At 41.5% G+C, this 19,665-nt stretch overlaps 1 protein-coding gene across 2 annotated transcripts in view; it reads right to left on the reverse strand.

Annotated features, from left to right (window-relative positions):
* STARD13 (StAR related lipid transfer domain containing 13) overlaps window positions 1-19,665 on the reverse strand; it is a 500,497-nt gene that overhangs the window by 154,752 nt on the left and 326,080 nt on the right. The window contains exon 1 of one of the 2 annotated variants that reach the window (XM_077810194.1): window positions 17,955-18,123. The exons of the other annotated variant lie outside the window; for it this stretch is intronic. Coding sequence (XP_077666320.1) covers window positions 17,955-18,123 — 169 coding nt within the window. Of the gene's footprint in view, window positions 1-17,954; window positions 18,124-19,665 lie in introns of those variants that run through there. 2 annotated transcript variants of the gene reach the window in all.

The raw sequence follows: 19,665 nt of genomic DNA on the forward strand, positions 1-19,665 counted from the left end.
CAGCTGTTACCATCAGTTGCAATTTAAAAAACAACAACCCCAAAACACTCAGGTTTGCCAAATACATTATAAACAAGCCATTGCCTGCCACTAGATGAGTCCTGTTCTCTTGTGTCTGCCACTTTCCTACCTACTGGAAGTCCAGAAAAAACTAAGGGCTAGTTCCACAAAAGGATTTAGGTGCTAAACTGCCACTTTAGGTACCTATATCCAAAATTTACATCCTCAAAAACTGCAGCTCTGATTCTGGCTAACCCTGTAGTCACCTAAATTTCTGCTGGTTTGCATGGGCAAAGACACCTAAGTCCTGACAACATCAAACTGTTCAGTGCCTAGGCCCCAGCAGGATCCTCCAACAAGGTGTTTTCCTGCCTGTCTTGCCTGCAGGGCCTCATCGGGAAGGCATGCTCAGCACAAAGCACAGCCTTGTTGTTCATATTCACTGGAACAGGGACTGGAACGTGGGCTTCCCAGGTTAGTGCCCTAACCACTGGGGTATAAAGTCATTTTCACTCTCCAGCCCAATTAATATTGAAATATTTCATTCCCAGTGGAACAGCTTCAACAGGAGAGGTTGAAAAAGCCCCACCTCAAAATACCCACTAACCCAGTGGGTTGGGCACTCACTGGAAGTCCTGGATTCAAGTCTCTGCTCCAAATCAGGCAGAGGGGATATGACCCAGGCCTCCCACTTAGCAGGTGAGTGTTCTAACTACTGGACTATTGGGAGTGGGGTACTGCTTCCTTGTCCTAATTTTTTTCTGAAAAAGACTAAACTGATTTAGGTGCCTAGCTCCGGGAAAGAGTTCAAGGCTGTGAATCCAGAACAGAGGATTCACAGCCTTGAACTCTTTCCCGGAGCTAGGCACCTAATTTCTTTTGAGAGGTGGGCATAGGCACCTATTGGCTAGCTTTGGCAGCTTCCTGCTCAGCTTCCTGGCTTTAGTGAATCCCATGCTTAGGTGCCCGACTCTCCCCAGGCATTGTATAGCGTGGGTGGGTACCTAAGTCAGGGAAGTGGGTTCTATTAAGTGGCAGGGCACCTAAAACTCAGGAGTTGAGATGCTAAGTTCCCTTTGTGGATCTAGCCCTAAATGTTCATCTTCTGCTATTTAAAGATGTAACTGTTCTATGTCCTTCACAACAACTTTCTACAAAGGGAGCTCCATGGATTCCTGACAGCTTGTATGTGATCTGAATTTGTAAAGCAGTTTTTCTTTTCCTTCCTCAAGAAGAATCTGGACTAAAATACTTTGAAAGGATTCTTGTTAATTACATGATCGTTAGGAGATACAACATACTCTAATTATTTCAAAAAGTCTGGGAACCAGAGGTACACCCGGATTTTGCTTTAAGTGAAATGGAGTTTTGCCCTCAACTTCAATGGAAGGAGGACTGGGCTGCTGCTGACTTTAGCTAACGTGAATTCAGTCAGCTCAGACTCCGAGTGTACATGAAAGTAATGAAAGACTTTTTCACTAACCAATATTGCTCTGTAACAGAATTTACTACTGAATTTATTCAATAACGTTTGGAAGCTCATGGAGACAAGTTGCATTGGATTTTGAAAACTTCCCCCAAAAGATTTAAACATTTAAAAATTACTTTATGGTAAGACATTTCCTTTTCTTGCTGAAATATTAATGTTTAAATTCTGAGGCCTTTGGGGCAGAGACTCTCTGTAGTCTGTGTCTTCTATAGCATTGTCTTCTATAAACAACAACATCACAAGAATGTGTTGAAAAAAGAACAGGTCTCCCTGAGGAACACTGCTTATAGCATTTGTCCTAAAAGGCAGAGATAGAACACAAACCTTTGGTTTTTGTTCACCCTGGATTATTAATGCTGTACCAGAGCAAGTGTTGCAGGCCTGGGTGGTACTAGAGATTGGCTTGCTAAGGCAAGGGAGATCTGGGAGATTAAAAACTCCCTTGCCTTAAAGGGCCAAGCCCCAGAGCTACCTGGACTGGTGGCACCTACTCTTAAAGGGACCAGCTTGCTCTGGTAAAAATGCTTTCTGATAATTAAACTGCTGGAAACTGTCTCTTACTTCATATTTCACTTTGCTATTAAGTTATCTACAATAGAAAGAGAAAAACCCAGTAAAGGTTTCCATCCTGCAAGGTGCTAAGGACCTTCCAAGAGTTCCTGAGTGCTCTCAATTCCATTGGCTTCAATGGAAGCTGAGGGTGCTTAGCACCTTGCAGGATCAGGTAAGTCTTTAGAACAGAAGGGCTTTGTGCTTTGCAGACCTGGAACTTTCAGTGAGGCAGCAAAGCTTAGTGTCAGTATGCATCCAGGCCTACTTACAACGTGCATCCTTGGCACCTTTCCCAACCACGTGTTGTATTCCACGTCTGTATCTGCAAAGGAGCTAATTAATGTGTTTTTCTTTAAAAAAAAAAAAAAAAAAAGGCCAAGATTTTCAAACCTGGGTGTTGGCAGATAGTAAAAGTGCCTGGATTTTTTTTAGAGGTGATAAGCATTCAAAACTCACAGTAACTTCATTGGGAATTGTGGGTGCTCAGGATCTCTGTATATCAGCCCTCTTATTTAGATACTTAATGGGGTTTTAGATTTAGAACATTCAGTTCCCACATTTGAACATTTTAACCAATATTTTATCAAGTGGCAGCAGTCCCATCAGAATCAGGCATTCCTTGCATATGACTTTACTTTGGAGTAGGGCTGTCAATTAAATCGCAGTACACTCATGCGATTAACGCAAAAAAATTAATCGCGATTAATCGCAGTTTTAATCGCACTTTTAAACAATAGAATACCAATTGAAATTTATTAAATATGTTGGATGTTTTTCTACATTTTCATCTACATTGTATTCTGTGTTGTAACTGAAATCAAGTGTATATTTTTATTACAAATATTTGCACTATAAAAAAATATAGTGTGTACTGTACACTTTGTATTCTGTGTTGTAATTGAAATTAATATATTTTAAAATGTAGAAAATATCAAAAAATATTTAAATAAATGGTATTCTATTATTGTTTAACAGTGCGATTAATCGCTTGATAGCTCTACTTCGGAGTCTCAAATTTCATGCCTAAATTCAGCCTTTTTTTTAGGTCCTGTGATTTTCACTTTGAAGTTTGCTGAAGTGAATTTTTAGTGTAACCTCTTCCTCGTTGGCTTCCATCTCCCATTTTTTACCACCCCCATACATCCAAAATCCAGCTTCCAAGATTAGCTCTTCTTTTTCCTCCTCTCTGGCCTTGCTCTCCCTTCTTGAAGCTCTGCCCTCCTTGCTTCCTAAAACCCATCTAGCTCCCTACATCATACCCATGTTTCTCTTTTTTTCTGACCATTCCAGACTTTTGTCATATATCTGCAATGGCTTTCCAAGAAAAGCACCATGCTGCCAAGTTCTCCTTGAAAAGACTCCTAAAAATCTCATCTATTCCATGAAGTGTTTCAGCTATAATGGCCAGTCAACATTCTGCATTTGTTAATTGCTACACTCGTGTCTCTAGAAACCGATAACTGATGAAAAGGTGGGTTTCGACCTGGTATGGGCAACATCCCCCAGAAACAGCTTATGTAAGTCAACATTAATCTGATTTTAATAAAGCTACTTTGATTTTCACCAGCTGAAGATCTGGCCCAAAGTGTAAGGTGATGAGTCATTCCTCTGCCAGGCTCCAGCCAATGCACAAGCCTGGAAATAGTCACGTGCCTCCCAGATCAAGGCATACAAGCCCCACAGGAGGAACAGCAGTTCAGTCTGCTCAGTGTCACTCCAGGGCTTGGAACTCTCTCCTGCCTGCCTGTGGCAACAGTCTCCCTGGGTCTTAACCTGCTCCAGCTCTGCTCCCAGTCCTGTTTCAGCCTCACTCCAACGCTGCTCTGGACACCTTATTCCTGCTCTGACAACTAGGCCTGACTGCTCCAGCTACAAACACTAGGCCTGACCATCTCCATCCCAATTTCTGCCACCAAGTGCATATGTGGATGGTGTGGGTCAGGGTGTGGAAGGAAAGTTGCTGGAGGCCTGGAGAGAAACCCTGGGATTCAGCAGAGACTACAAGTTCCACAGAGTTGGCAATTCTGGTATGTAAAGAGGAACAGACAAGTGCAACCTAACTGCACCATTCTCCAAGCTCCCCCATGTTTTGGACAGTAAAAGCAGCACCACCGCCTCCAAGGAGACTTCCTGCCTTTGAGAGGAGAATGCAACATTCTACTGCAAGGATAACCTCACTGAAAAAGGAAGGAAGACACACACAGAAGAAGACATCAACAGGTCCTGGGGTAAATTCAAGCATCCCCACTTGTGTCACCCCTTCTTTCAAACTCCTAAGCCACTCTCTAATATAGTGATTTAGAATTGGACATAACAAATTAAATAAAATAACAAGTAGCATGTTTCCGTAAATTCAAAATATATTATGGAGCCAAAAAATCATACATCTTTTGGGACAATGGTGCTCAGTGTGATAAGAGTTATATACTGCTCTTCCTCCCACAGAATGTTCCATTGAAACTGAGAGCAGCTAGCCCTAAAGGTATGTAATTTCTAGCTCTTTAAATTAGGACTAATGGACACTTTTATGATTTATTCAGAGGTGAAAGTAAACCGGTACGCCCCGGTACGGTGTACAGGCAAGAGCCGGTGCGCTGTACCGGGGTGGATCGGTTTCCCCAGGTGCAATTTAAAAGGCCTGCAGCTCCCAGCAGCGGCTGGAGGCCCCGACCCTTTAAACTGCTGCCAGAGCCCCAAGGCCGGAGCCCTGGGGAAGCGGCGGCGGGACTGGGGCGGCGATTTAAAGGGCCCAGGGTGCTAGTGGCGGCCGAGCCCTGGGCCCTTTAAATTGTCCCTGGAGCCCCGCCGCTGCTTCCCCAGGGCTCTGGCAGGCTCCGGGGACGATTTGAAGGGCCTGTTGTGGTAGTGGAGGCCGGAGTCCTGTCCCCGGAGCCCTGCTGCCGGAGCCCTGGGGAAGTGGTGGCGGGGCTCTGGGGATGATTTAAAGGGCCCATGGCTCCGACCGCTGCTACCGCCCTGGGCCCTTTAAATTGCTGCCAGAGCCCCCAGCTACCGCTGTTACCCCAGGGAGGGGGAAGGAGGCCCTTGCCGGTACAGGGTGGGCTGGGGCTGGCTCTGACCTCCCCCAGCCCCACTCCTTCCACCCAAGGCCCCACCCCTTCCGGGGGCCAGAGCCGGCCCCAGTCCAGTCCCATACAAGTAAGTCACTAGACTTACTTTCACCCCTGGATTTATTCCTTATTTTATTTAATTATAGAAGAAGATTCAAGTAAGTTACAGGACTGAATCCTTCTTTCACAGAGGGTTAAACAGAGAGGATGGCAAAATGCGATTTTTTTAAACAGTCAGTCTCCACACTGGGCACATGATGATGATTTTGACATACTGAACTGCACATACGTAAAACTAAGCTTTTCCCCGTTTAGTATACTTACTGAAGGACTAGGAAGGAGTAAGTTTAGTTTGTGTGTGTGTGTGTGTGTGTGTGTGTGTGTGTCTGTCCATGTAGTCTGAAATGTCATTCCATGATTTTCTTCCCCAAGTAGACTGAACCAGCCCAATCCCAGTAAAAGATCTGAAATGAAAAGCCACAACATGTTTCGGGACTGAGTCATGCACATACTTTTCAACTAAGCATTAATGCTCCTAAATTCTCTGAATCATGCTGCCTCTTCTTCAGTAGTTTCAAGACAATCTAGCTCAATGTGGTTGTAAAAAAAAAGTAACAATGAGACTATTGTAGCATATATATTAGCGACACTGGCTGTGATGATTCCCTGTGTGCTCTAGGCAAGTACAACTGACTTGGGATCAGAGCGGGAGAGGGAAGGGAGGAAAATGCAACAGTTCCTTTGAACAGAAATGTACCAGTCTACAAATGTTTATAAAACAAAACAATGAGGTTTCATTGAACAGGAAAGGGCCTGGAACTGCCCATATTCACCTATTTGTAGGTGTGTAAATTAGAAGTGTAGCAATTGCTACACATTGTATCAGACCCATGGTCCATCTACCCCAGTATCCTGTCTCTAACAATGATCAGTACCAGATGCTTCAGAGAAAGGTGCAACAAACACCACAATGGACATTTATAGAACAACCTGCCCACAGGAGAAGTTTCTATCTATCCCTTTTAGTTACTAGCTGGCCTATGCTCTATGGCATGAGGATTTATATCCCTTCTGAAAATTGTTTTATACTATCTGAAGTAACTCTGGATGCCTTCTTCGTTAGCTGCATAAATGCCTACATGAATCTAAAAATCTAAGAACTAATATTACACAACTGAAGTAAGATAAAAGACTTACTGCAGCAAGATGCTATCAACAACTTTCAGTTATTAGATGTAGAGCCAAACTTAACCCCTTCTGCCCCCAAAAGAACTAAGGATCTATTGCCCAGAATGGAAAATGATATCTCACTGCAACATAAAACTGCAGAGTTTTTTAATCATCATTTATGGTTCTCAGGGTACAAATACTGAACTTCATTTCCAAGGATTTATGTATAAATGAGGATGAAATTAGCCTGAGCTTATTAGACTACAACATTAAAGTGTCTCTTGGTAACAAAAATGACAGTTAATTAATGAAGGTATCCTTGTGTGCAATTTCTAATTTTACTTCTATATAATTTTATATGCCCCAATGACTTAACTTGCTTTAAATTTTAATCTTAAAATAAAAAAAATTAATTATCAGAATTATTCACTTTTTCAGCATATATATTTCACTTATTGGACCATATGTTGCTTTTCATAATGGTGGTTCAAAGGATAACAGTAGTGTGAATTTCAAAATTTAAAATCTTCATGACTCACCGAGATAGAACAGATAACTGCTACTATACAGATCATAACATTTTTCAAAATAAAAATGTCTTACATTAGTCCGTCAGACCACAAGTAAAATCCTGGCTCTGTTAAAGTCATTGCCAAAACTCCCATTGAGTTCAATAAGGCCAAGATTTCATCCCCCGTTTTAATCTGAATCTAACAGCAAAACTAAAGACTGACACTTGATATATGTTCATAGATTCCAATGCCAAAAGGGACCATTGTGATAATCTAGTCTGATCTCCAGCACAGCAGATAGGCCATAGAATTTTAATTTCCACATCAAGCGTATAAGATCTGGGAGAGATAGGGCATATCTTGTAGACAGTCTGCGAATTATTTTCTATCTTGGATATTTCTTGGCAATTTGACAATTCTAACTATTCACATTACTATATGTGGTACAGGTAGTGACACCAGTTAAGGTTTCTCAACACTTCGTACTGTTTGGCCTTATTTTCAATTGCTTATAGTTTTGGGTGGAATTCCATGTCCGATATCTGCTGCAGACTGAATCTTTTTGAGAAAGTTTCAGCTAAAGTGGTTCAACCATTTCTGAGAACACATTTAGGTAACAACGTATTGCTGTGTTAAAAAAATTCTTACAAACGTTTCATTGAGAAGTTCTATTGCCTCCATCTTTTGGAGATGGGACTGGGGCTAGAGGGGCTGAGCAGAACTTTTCCCATAAGTGCTCCTCCCACTAACTGAGGTCTACTGTGGGTTTGTCTATATTGCACTGAAAACCCAGGCTCAGACTCAAGTTTATACCCAACCCTCCACACATAAGTCTTTCTGACTCAGATCAGCAAGCCTTAAGGACCCAGGCCTGTGGACCTACCCAAGGGGCTGAGCTCAAGTCTCACTGTGGCTCAGTTCCAAGCCCTGTCTTTTTGCAGTGCGGGTACAGCACAAGCCATAAACCTGAGTAAGAAGGTCTGCACAGTGCAGTGTGGATGCATTAGCATGGCTGCCAGAACTGGGTCCAGCAACTGTAATCCCAGGTTTACAATGCAGTAGGGATGCACAAGCACAGGCTTGGAAACACCAACTCCACAAGCACAAGTTCCACGGACCCAGGTTTACAATGCACTGTTGACACAAACTGTGGTGCCAAGCAGCGGAACTGAGAGCAGGGAGACTGTCTCTCCCATGCTTTCAATGCTCCTGCTGCAGGCGCCCAGACAGTCAGGAGGAGGAGAAAGCGGCCAGACTGGAATACAGAAGGTGACAGGATGGGTGGGCGAAGGGGAAGAGAAGTTGCAGGAACCAAAGGAGGAGCAGAGAGGGAGGCGAACATGAACTGAGGGGGTTGGGGACTGGACAGGAACAGAAGGAGGGGGATGAGGAGTGTAGGGGGGATTGGATAAGAGCAGAGTAGGAAGGGGCAGAGGCCAGGTTGGGAGAAGAGGGGGAGGAGGAGGACGGGATGGCGATGGGTGGTTGAATAAGAGCAGAGTGGGACAGAGAAAGGCTTGTGACAAAGGGGCAGAAGGGTCTGTCACCCCTAGAGCACACTCCCCTACAGAACCTGGAATTAAACCCACAAGTCCTCAGTCTTACCATTCTTCTGCTGTCAGCAAATAGCTGCTAAACCTACTGGCAAAGTGTGTCTCATCCTCCCTCTAGTGACTGGGCCACATAGATGACAATAACCTAACATTGCTACCAGTTACTCCATTAGTTCAAGTGGTGGAGGTCTATGCTGTGGATGAAAAGGTCTGAATTCCAACAGTGACCCAAACTGAGGGTAAATATGGCTCCACATGATGGATTTTCTGTTTTCAATTAAAAAAAAAAAGAAAAAAGAAATGACACTGAAACAACTAAGTTAAAAAATTGCTAAGGTGCAAAGTTAAGAAATGTTAGAATTAAGGTTGCCTGTAAAGCCTTAATTTGGCTCCCTTGTACATATGGATTATAATACAGTCTTTTGTTACATGATAATGTATTTTTTCCACAGGATCACAGCTTCGTTCAGTTATTCAATATTTCTTTTTATATTCTGTGTGTGACCCGAGGCCTTATTTTATGCACACTATCCAAACTCTGAAGTGAATACAAAACACAGCATAGGGGGCTGAATCAAGGCTGCACAGGCAACCTTAATTCTGGCATTTCCTAATTTTTAAGCGCTTGACTTTGCAACCTTAACATTCTTTTAGCATAGTTTTTTTGATGAATTATAATACTGTATTATAATTTGCTTGTGGCAGTTCAAGATAATGAATCCTTCCCCATGTGTCAACAATACCAATGCCACAAAAAGGAAGTGTAGCCACAGAGTACAGGGAGGAGCTTGAGAAGAGCAAAACATTGTGTTAACCTTACCTAGAACGACAAGATTTCAGACTGGAAACCTGGAGTCGTTAATGTTACTCCTGTCCCCACAAAGCAGGCAAACACAAGTGTATTTACATGACACTGACAATTTGTTAAAGTTTCATACCAAGCCTTACAGTGTATGACATTTTATAATCATCTGCAGAGTGTTGCACTGCAATGTTGCTTTCAAAATGTACAGTATGAGATCACTCTTATGAAGGATTTTCTTATGCTACCCCAGGTCATTGAAACCATTAGAACTACTCATGAAGTAAGGTATTACTTATTGTAGGTAAAAGTATTATTACTCTTTTATTGCACTAAATGTGTAGTCCAAGGTCCAGATTCAATCTGCAGATACACGTGGACAGATTTCACTGACAGGGGTGCATGGCTGCTTGAGGGCAGAATTTAGCCCTAAATTTCTAACTCTACCTATATTATCTCTGGGCATTCAATACTTTTGACTTCATATTTCCAGTGTGTGACCTTAATTTTACTCATTCTGTTTGACAGATCGTTCTGTTTTTTACTTTCTATTGTGCAGTGGCTTTAGTGAAAGGCTCTGAAATCATGACAATTTTCTGACTCTCCTCATTTGAGTTACTGACAGCCACCACCTTATTTACTTTAAAGAGAACATGAGTAATCATTAATGAATTCTCACACAATTATGGCACAGTCAGTTTGAATAAATATTCCAGACCAAACATGCTATACCCTGTTGCTTTATGCCAAAGCATGCTTCCCCTGCAGCATGGAAAGTAACAGAGTTATATGGGAAAATAAATCATCTAAAGATTACACTTTGAAAAAGCCGACTTAATATCAGGCAGCTCATCACTACTCACACTCTCAGGCCACCACCACAGTCTGTCTCAAGGAGTTGGTGGTGAAAACAAACCAGATATCTGGGACTTGTAAAGTATAATCTAATTTAAATGACAGTCCAGTTTGTTTGATTTCCCTAGTGGTAGAATTACTAAGTGGGTTAATTCTTGGAATAAACCATATTGTTTACTTTAAACTAACACCTTAAAGAAAATACAAAGAAATGCTTCTGCACAAGAAATATCTTTAAAAGGTGAAGAAAAACTGCACCACACAATGCCATGGCAGCAAGGATGTAGTAACCTAATGTGGACTTCTCCAAGCAGTAATTCAGCATCATTTGCAAAAGTGCACGTTATTAATGAGCGACGGATCAAGTATCTGAAATTATTATTATTATTACTACACTACATTAGTGCTTAGGTTCATATCCTGTAATGAGAGCTCTGAGTGCTCCCTATACTGCTCTATAAATAATTTCTTGGACTATTGGAAAAACTGACCTTAAGAAACATCCTAGATCTAAAATGCTCAGTGGTTACTAATGCAAGGTCAAGCCTTGTTTATCATCCAAGAACTGGAAGATACATGAGCAAGAAGTAGAGGGTATATACTCAAACAGGCCCCAGTGCAGCATACTACTTACACCCATGTTTAAGTCCATCTTTATTCAGCAAAGCCCATGAGCAAAAAGTCTGAAATCAATGGCAGTAAAGCATGTGTTTAAGTGCTTTGCTGAACCGGGGGCCACAGTAAGCAACCTATGACTTCCATTTTGCATCATCATCTCCTGATCTGCTTTCAGATACTCTCTTGTTAAACTGTCTTGTGGAACTTCATTATTTAATCATCATCAATCGGGTGAAATCCTACAGCAAAAGACCTCAAAATAGGACTTAAATGGGGCACAGTCCTTGCGCAGGACCTCCACACAGCAGTGAATCTCATCCTCAGGTTTTTTGGTTGAAGTATGGCTAGTTGGGTCCTATGATGGTGTCACTAGAAAAGGACCGAGCCACACCATCAGAGGCTCATTCACTTGCACATCTACCAAAGTGATATATGCCATCATGTGCCAGCAATGCCCCTCTGCCATATACATTGGCCAAACCAGGCAGTCTCTACGTAAAAGGATAAATTGACACAAATCAGACATCATGAATGGTAACATACAAAAGCCAGTAGGAGAACACTTCAGTCTCCCTGGACATTCAATAACAGATTTTAAAAGTAGCTGTACTTCAACAAAAAAAGCTTCACAAAACAGACTTCAAAGAGAAACCACTGAGCTACAATTCATTTGCAAATTTAACACCATCAATTTGGGCTTGAATAGGGACTGGGAGTGGCTGGCTCACTACAAAAGCAATTTTTCCTCTCTTGGTATTGACACCTCCTCATCAGTTATTGGGAGTGGACTTCATCCACCCTGACTAAATTGGCCTTCAACACTGGTTCTCCACTTGTGAGGTAACTCCCTTCTCTTCATGTGCCAATATATATATTTATGCCTGTATCTGTAATTTTCACTCCATGCATCTGAAGAAGTGGGTTTTTTACCCATGAAAGCTTAGGCCCAAATAAATCTGTTAGTCTTTAAGGTGCCACCGGACTCCTTGTTGTTTTTGTGGATACAGACTAACATGGCTACCCGTGTGACACATAGAATGTAGACAGGAAACCTAGAAGAGTGAGAAGTGTAATAGCTAGACTTGTTTTTGTTCACATTATTAATAAAATGATTTGTACTGATATGATTGTCTCACTTCTTGAGGGCACTGCAGAAGAAGTGAGTTTGTAGGAGGAACTGAACTGAAGAGAAGGCACTTGCAGTAAGAACGTAAGTGGTTAACCTCTCACTCTTCTAGGTTTCTTGGATTCTCTACAGGGTGAATAGCCAAGCTGACTATCCAAACTGCAGGCCAGCTATAGCGACATGTCTGGCCAATAGAAGCATACGTCTCAAGATACCTCCAGACATGTAAATATGCTCCTAATAATTGAAACCATAGAGTCAAAATGATTTTTAGGGACTATGAGGATAGGTATTTGCATGCATATAGCCTGGCGTACACATACCAGCCTATTCTCACCTCTACATGTGCATATAAATTCATTATTGCTAATTACTTATCCAACCAAAAGAATATATACCCTGAATCCTATACATAAAAGATTGGAGGTGAGAAGTAATAAATTCCTAGTAATCCAATATGTAGATCTGACTCTCTAAAAATATATGTATAAATTAGCAATTAATTGTAACACTTAACATCAAAACATGGTACAAAAATGAATTCTCAAAGCTCGCTGTGAAGATAAGTAGTTAAATGTTATCCCCATTTTATAGATGGCGAAAATGAGGCAGAGTGGTTAATGAATTGTCCAGTGCCACCCAGTGAGTAAATTGTAGATACAGGATTAGAATTCAAGTCCCAACCCATGATTTAAACAACTGGATATGCTGCCTCTCTATCTTTGTGCAGAACACAATGCCATCCACAGCCTCAGGAACAACTCTGACATCATAATCAAAAAGACTGACAAAGGAGGTGCTGTCCTCATCATGAATAGGTTGGAATATGAATGAGAGGCTGCTAGGCAGCTCTCTAACACCACATTCTACAGGCCATTACCCTCTGATCCCACTGAGGGTTACCAAACGAAACTATACCATCTGCTCAAGAAACTCCCTGAAAGAAGCACAAGAACAAATCTGCACAGACACACCCCTAGAACCTCGACCAGGGGTATTCTATCTGCTACCCAAGATCCATAAACCTGGAAATCCTGGACTCCCCATTATCTCATGCTTTGGCACCCTGACAGCAGGATTGTCAGGCTATGTAGGCTCTCTCCTCAGGCCCTATGCTATCAGCACTCCTAGCTATCTTCGAGACACCACTGACTTCCTGAGGAAACTACACTCCATTGGTGATCTTCCAGAAAACACCATCCTGGCCACTATGGATGTAGAAACCCTCTACACCAACATTCCACACAAAGATGGACTACAAGCCAGTACCAGTATCCCCGATAATGTCACGGCAAACCTGGTGACTGAACTTTGTGACTTTGTCCTCACGCACAACTATTGCACGTTTGGGGACAATGTATATCTTCAAGTCAGCGGCACTGCTATGGGTACCTGCATGGCCCCACAGTATGCCAACATTTTTATGACTTCCTCAGCTCTCGTCCCCTAATGCCCTTACTCTACTTGTGCTACATTGATGACATCTTCATCATCTGCACCCATGGAAAAGAAGCCCTTGAGGAATTCCATGATTTCAACAATTTCCATCCCACCATCAACCTCAGCCTGTACCAGTCCACACAAGAGATCCACTTCCTGCACACTACAGTGCTAATTAGTGATGGTCACAAACACCACCTTATACCAGAAACCTTCTGACAGCTATACTAACCTACATGCCTCCAGCTTCCATCCAGACCACACCACACGATCCATTGTCTACAGCCAAGCTCTAAGATACAACCACATTTGCTCCAATATCTCAGACAGAGACAAACACCTATAAGATCTCTATTAAGCATTCTTACAACTACAGTACCCACCCGCTGAAGTGAAGAAACAGATTGACAGAGCCAGAAGAGTACCCAGAAGTCACCTACTACAGGACAGGCCCAACAAAAAAAAGTAACAGAATGCCACTAGCCGTCACCTTCAGCCCCCAACTAAAACCTCTCCAGAGCATCATCAAAGATCTATAACCTATCCTGAAGAAAGATCCCTCACTTTCACAGATCTTGGGAAGTAGGCCAGTCCTCGCTTACAGACAGCCCCCCAACCTGAAGCAAATACTAACCAGCAACCACACACCACATAACAAAAACACTAACCCAGGAACCTATCCTTGCAACAAAGCCCGTTGCCAACTCTGTCCACATATCTATTCAAGGGACACCGTCATAGGACCTAATCACATCATCAGCCACACTATCAGAGGCTCATTCACCTGCACATCTACCAATGTGATATATGCCATCACGTGCCAGCAATGCCCCTCTGCCATGTACATTGGCCAAACCGGACAGTCTATGCAAAAGAATAAATGGACACTAGTCAGACGTCAAGAATTTTAACATTGAAAAACCAGTTGGAGAACACTTCAACCTCCCTGGACGCTCAATTACAGACCTAAAAGTCACAATTATTCAACAAAAAAAACTCTTCAAAAACAGATTCCAACGAGAAACAGCAGAACTGGAATTAATCTGCAAACTGGACACCATTAAATTAGGCTTGAATAAAGACTGGGAGTGGATGAGTCATTACACTAACTAAAAACCATTTCCCCATGCTAATTTTCCCCCTATTGTTACTCACACCTTCTTGTCAACTGTTTGGAATGGGCCATCCTGATTATCACTACAAAAGGTTTTTTTCTCCTGCTGATAATAGCCCACTTTAATCGATTGGTCTCGTTAAGAGTTGGCATGGCAACCTCCATTTTTTCATGTTATCTGTATATATACAGTGGAGTTGCATCTTAGTAGGGGTTAGGTTCTAAAGTCAGCGCGTAAGGCTAAAATTGCGAATAGTGAAAACTACCCTTGAAAATCCCTTAAATCGCCCATAAAGTACAGTATACTGTACATGGTTTTGTGTATACAACCCTGTACAGTAATATGTATAAATGTATACAGTAATGTAAGTATATAATAAAGAGTACATATGGAAAATATAATTTTACAGTACTGTATTTTTAATTATAGGGGTAATTACAGGAGGGTAATTACGGGGTCATCGATCCAGGAGACGGAGGTGACAGAGAGCCTGGGTGACGGAGAGCGAGTCGTAGACGAAGTGGTTGGCTCTGGTTCAGCTCCAGAAGTTGATTGCATAGGTTCATCTGCTGCTGGTTCCTTTTCCTTGAAAAACATGGTGATCTGCAACTGTCGCTGTTGTCTCTTGAGCTGCTCAAACATTTCTTGATACGGTCTCAAATCGTCCATAATACTACCTGTGATTTTGAGGCTTCGTTCCATAGAGGGATTGTATTCAGAAATTAAATCATTCTTCATTGCCAGATGCAGCTTCACCAATAGTCTGCACGTTTTTGAGGTTGAAGCAGTTCCTAAAACTGTTAAGCCAACCTTGGCTGGCTTTGAATTCCTTCTCATCAGAAGGCTGTCCCTCTTCGGCGGGAGGTTTGAACAGCGCATAGAGGCTAAGAGCCTTTTCTCGCAATGTGTTGCCATCGATAGGCACACATTTATGGTTCATGTCTTCCAGCCATAAGTTCAATGCCTCTTCAGTCTTCACTAAAGTCTTATCACACACCTGGCTCATCACCTTAGCAGTTATTGGAGCACTCGATGCCATGGCTTGACAAATTTTCTCTCTCTCAAATCTGGATGGCACAGAAGCTAGATTCGTTGCAGCCATATTTACACGCCACACTGGAGACCGACATTCCGTCTCTCAATAAATCCAACACAGCCAGTTTTTCCTCCAGCATTGGAACAGATAGTTGTTTCTTTGGTTGAGCACCAGATGAAGTAGTTGGCTTGCATTTAAGGTCCATGTTGTACAAAAAATGCGTATCTTTAAACACTAGAATCACACTCAGCATGGCGAGATGCTCACACTATGAGAGGCACAGCAGATTCATGTCTCCCATCTCACGCTCACTCTGAGGCATACGCTCATTGAGTGGAACGGTGGGTGGAATTGCCTGCACTATTTATAGGTATCTTGTTCTTTTTCTTTTTTTTTCCCGAGCGCGTGTAGTTGAATTCGCGTAAGTTAAATGCGCGTATGATGTGACTCACCTGTATATATCTTCCTACTGTATTTTCCACTGCATGCATCTGATGAAGTGGGCTTTAGACCATGAAAGCTTTGCTCAAATAAATTTGTTAGTCTCTAAGGTGCCACAAGTACTCCTTGTTCTTTCTGCTGATACAGACTAACATGGCTACCACTCTGAAATCTATCTAGATAGATATGTATGGCCTAAATTTTCAAAAGTGAGGAGTGATTTGGGGTGCCTCCATTTTTGGGTGGCCAACTGGAGACTCTTTAAAAGGGACCTCATTTCAGAGGGTGGGTGCTCAGCACTTCCTACAAATCAGGTCCCTAGTTAAGTGTCCCGTGTTGGCTACCCAAAAACGAAGGCACCCAAAATCACGTGTTACTTTTGAAAACGTAGACCATTATTATATGTATTCATTACGCACACATTGCTATCTCGGCACACACTCTAGGCACATATATAGGTTTAGAGGAGGAAAGTCATACAGTCAGAAAGACAGATAAGGGTGTCTTGTTAAATAATTTTGTCTGTAGCTCAGAGGTGCTGGAACAATTTGTATAGTGGTGGTGCTGAGAGCCACTGAACCAAACTGTAAACCTTGTATATGATGCAAACCACTTCAAGTCAGTGGTGCGGGAGGATCCCCAGCTCCCCTAATACCAGCACCTATGCTGTAGCCCCTTCCTGAAAATTAAGCTGGGTCTAATACTGTGCCACATGTATTCTCAAATAAACCCAAAGGGAGAAAAATTGTCTTTTCTTTGCATTCAATCAAGACTGAGGGTATATGGAATGACATAATATCCTTCCTGATATCAGAGCTTCAGTTAGAGCCAGTATCCTTCAAACATCACCAGGTCCTGAAACTCTGTTGCAAACAACTGAGTTTTCCTAATTGCCACAGAAACAATCTCTTTCATCAAACACTGGGCAATGAAATATGTATTGTTCCTTCATAAATACAATAAGGTTTTCATAATTGCATCCTTGACCTTTTTCCAGAGCTCCACAGCCACTGACACAGAAAACATTTGAAAGCGACAAATTAAATTGGCCACTCCGTTTTAACTGCTCATATGCAGAGACTCACATTAGCTTCTACATTATATTCTGGGGATTGAGAGTAAGTAATGTTAGAGTAATATAGGGTAGCTAACAATACTCTGTCTGTTTTTAGTTAAGGGAATGCAATACCTTGGGTGTAAGCTAGCAGGAACTAGACAGGAATTAACATTTTTTTATGCATCTTCCAGATTTTTTCACCCAGGTGAAAAATACATAGCATTCTCTTTCTATATGACTGTAGGTCTATATCTGATTTGGAAAATGAAAAGCTTCAGTTATATTTATATATTTATAAATATATATTTATATTTATATATATATATATATATATAATGAAAAGCTTCAGTTTAACCTAGAAAAATTAACCCAGGTGGCTTTTAAGTCATGTTTTTCTCATTTGTTCTAGGGAGCTTTGGAAGATGATTTCTTTTAAAATGCACACAGGCCAAAGGCTTTGTTTTGAGGCTATGTATATATTTAGCCCTAACACTGTACATTCTAAGGAAAGTGTAGTGGCTGCTGGATAAATATAGATATATATATAGATATATATATAAACAGTGACAAAAAGACAAGCCAGCAATTATCTTCAAATACATGTGACAGAAGTTCTATAATTCTTTGACAATCACACATGAGTTTTTCTGAAGAGTCTCATCAGAGCAGCCCTTTTCTAACCCTCTTGCAGTCTTAAGCAGTTTTGTAAAATTGATCATTTGTACAATACATAATATGTTTTACATGTATAGGTTTTACGTGTAGTAGAATTATACACAGCCTGGTGTCATGACATTCAAGCAATTAGACAAGAGAAATTTCAGTCCCTTGCCCACATTTAAGTTACATAGTAGTTTATGATTAAAAGGCAATATAGTTAAGTCACTGATCACACACTGCTGTGAATCTTTATGTTCCTGGTCTGTGAATATAAAAAAAAATTACCTAGCAGTAGAATGCTGTCACTGACTAGTTTAAATTGAGTCTGTTAGACTCAGTTCAGAGTACAGAAAGGTAAACACTGAAGTTTCAAATATTAACTAAAGTTTTAGGATGCAGAAGCTGACCTGCGGACATTATGTTAACAGTTAGAAGCCAGTTAGATTCAGTAACTCACCTTGCTGAATTTTAGTTAGTAGCTGACGGCGTGCAAGAATCCTACTCATCCTGTATGGAGAGCGTCTCGTAGTCTGATCAAATCGTAAGTACATCTCTTGGCCCTCAGGTGACATGGAATTCAGATAGTAACAGCCTGAGCCTGAAGTTCTGGACACCTGCCTAAACATCTCTGCCCCTTTAAAAATCACTGCTTTGGTCCCCTGTATGGTTATTCTAGATTCTAATTAGTAAAATGAAAAAAAGAGAGGCAATAAGCCCAAGGAAGCTGGAAAGAGCAAGTGCTTTAAAAAGAAAAAGGAGTGGCAAAAGCTATAACTGTGGATTCCAGCTCCCCTCACATGATCTAAAAGGGCCAATCAGCCAAAGTAAAGAATGTGGAAGTACACAGTCTGCCTTACAGAGGAAAGTGAAGTCTGTTCAGGCATTTCCAATCCCACACAAGCTGAAGGCAAATACAAATGGCATGCTTCTGAGCTGACTAAGCATTGAAGAGCTGTGATAGGAGAGTTTGAAAAAACAAAACACACCATCTAGGAATACCTATTTTAGCTGCAAAATTCCTTAGCATGCAAAGCTGTGGAAAACTGCATCCTCCTCCACTCTCTGCCACAAAGCTGCCTACTCATTTCTTCAGAAGATGCACATGCTAATTTTCTTAACATCATACCACATAGTTTCCCTAAAAAAAAGAAGTTTAAAGATGGGCTGTCTAATCCAAACAACCACCTAGTACAACCAGCACCAGAGCAAATGAAATCCTTCCAATGAAAACATCATTTAGCAGCATTCACATAGCAGAAGTTAACAGAAATGAAATAATCCCTAAAATTAATGTTACTGAGAAGTAGCTACCAAATGAGGAAAAATGTTTCATCCTATTGGTTCCCCAAACAAGTATTTTTTTGTTTGATACACACATGGGCACATTGTTTTTTAGATATTCTTAAAAACCAGCCATTTGCTTTTGCAAAGCATCACATTCCCTCTGTGTTTAATCACATGGAAGCAGACTGCTGCCATTTGTTGTTAGCATCTGGATAACAAGTCTGAGTAATTCAAAAAACGATATGCCATGTGGTGTATGGAATGGGTTAGCCTGTGTGTCAGTTAATTTTTTATAATGTCTGTAAATATCAATGATTTGGTTCACTACCTACCATAAGGGATAGCTCATGTCTAAAGGAGGAGAATCATTAACATGGATTTTTGTGATCATGACAGTTTCCAGCATGTGCACTGCTAATGCATAGGGAGCAGCTTCACAGAATTGGAAAGCAATTTCATTGAACCACAGAAATTAGAAAGGAAAAGGCCTATAAACAGCTCATTTTGTCCATCCCTCTAAATTTGTTTATTTGGAATTCACCTAACAGCAGGAGGGCTGTGGAAAGCCCCAGATGCAGTAGAACTATTATATTTACACAGCATGAAGTGAAGGCATCTCTGACGTCAGGCATGCAGGTGGGCTCTGGATTACCTGCACATCACACAGTTGATTCTGTACCAGTTTTAAATAGGCCACTATGGAGGCTGTATCTGCACTTACACATTCCTAGTGGTTAAGACCCTCCAAGTATGAGGGGCACAAGGAGATTAGCTCTCATTCCAGCACCTGTGGATTCTATCGCCTCAACCCCTATATAGCTACTCCCCCATAATAATTACTGAGATTTTTGGGGAAGAGGTAGCATGTGTTGCCACTGAATGAA

The sequence above is a fragment of the Eretmochelys imbricata genome, chromosome 1, assembly GCF_965152235.1.
Source record: "Eretmochelys imbricata isolate rEreImb1 chromosome 1, rEreImb1.hap1, whole genome shotgun sequence".
NCBI lineage: Eukaryota > Metazoa > Chordata > Testudines > Cheloniidae > Eretmochelys > Eretmochelys imbricata.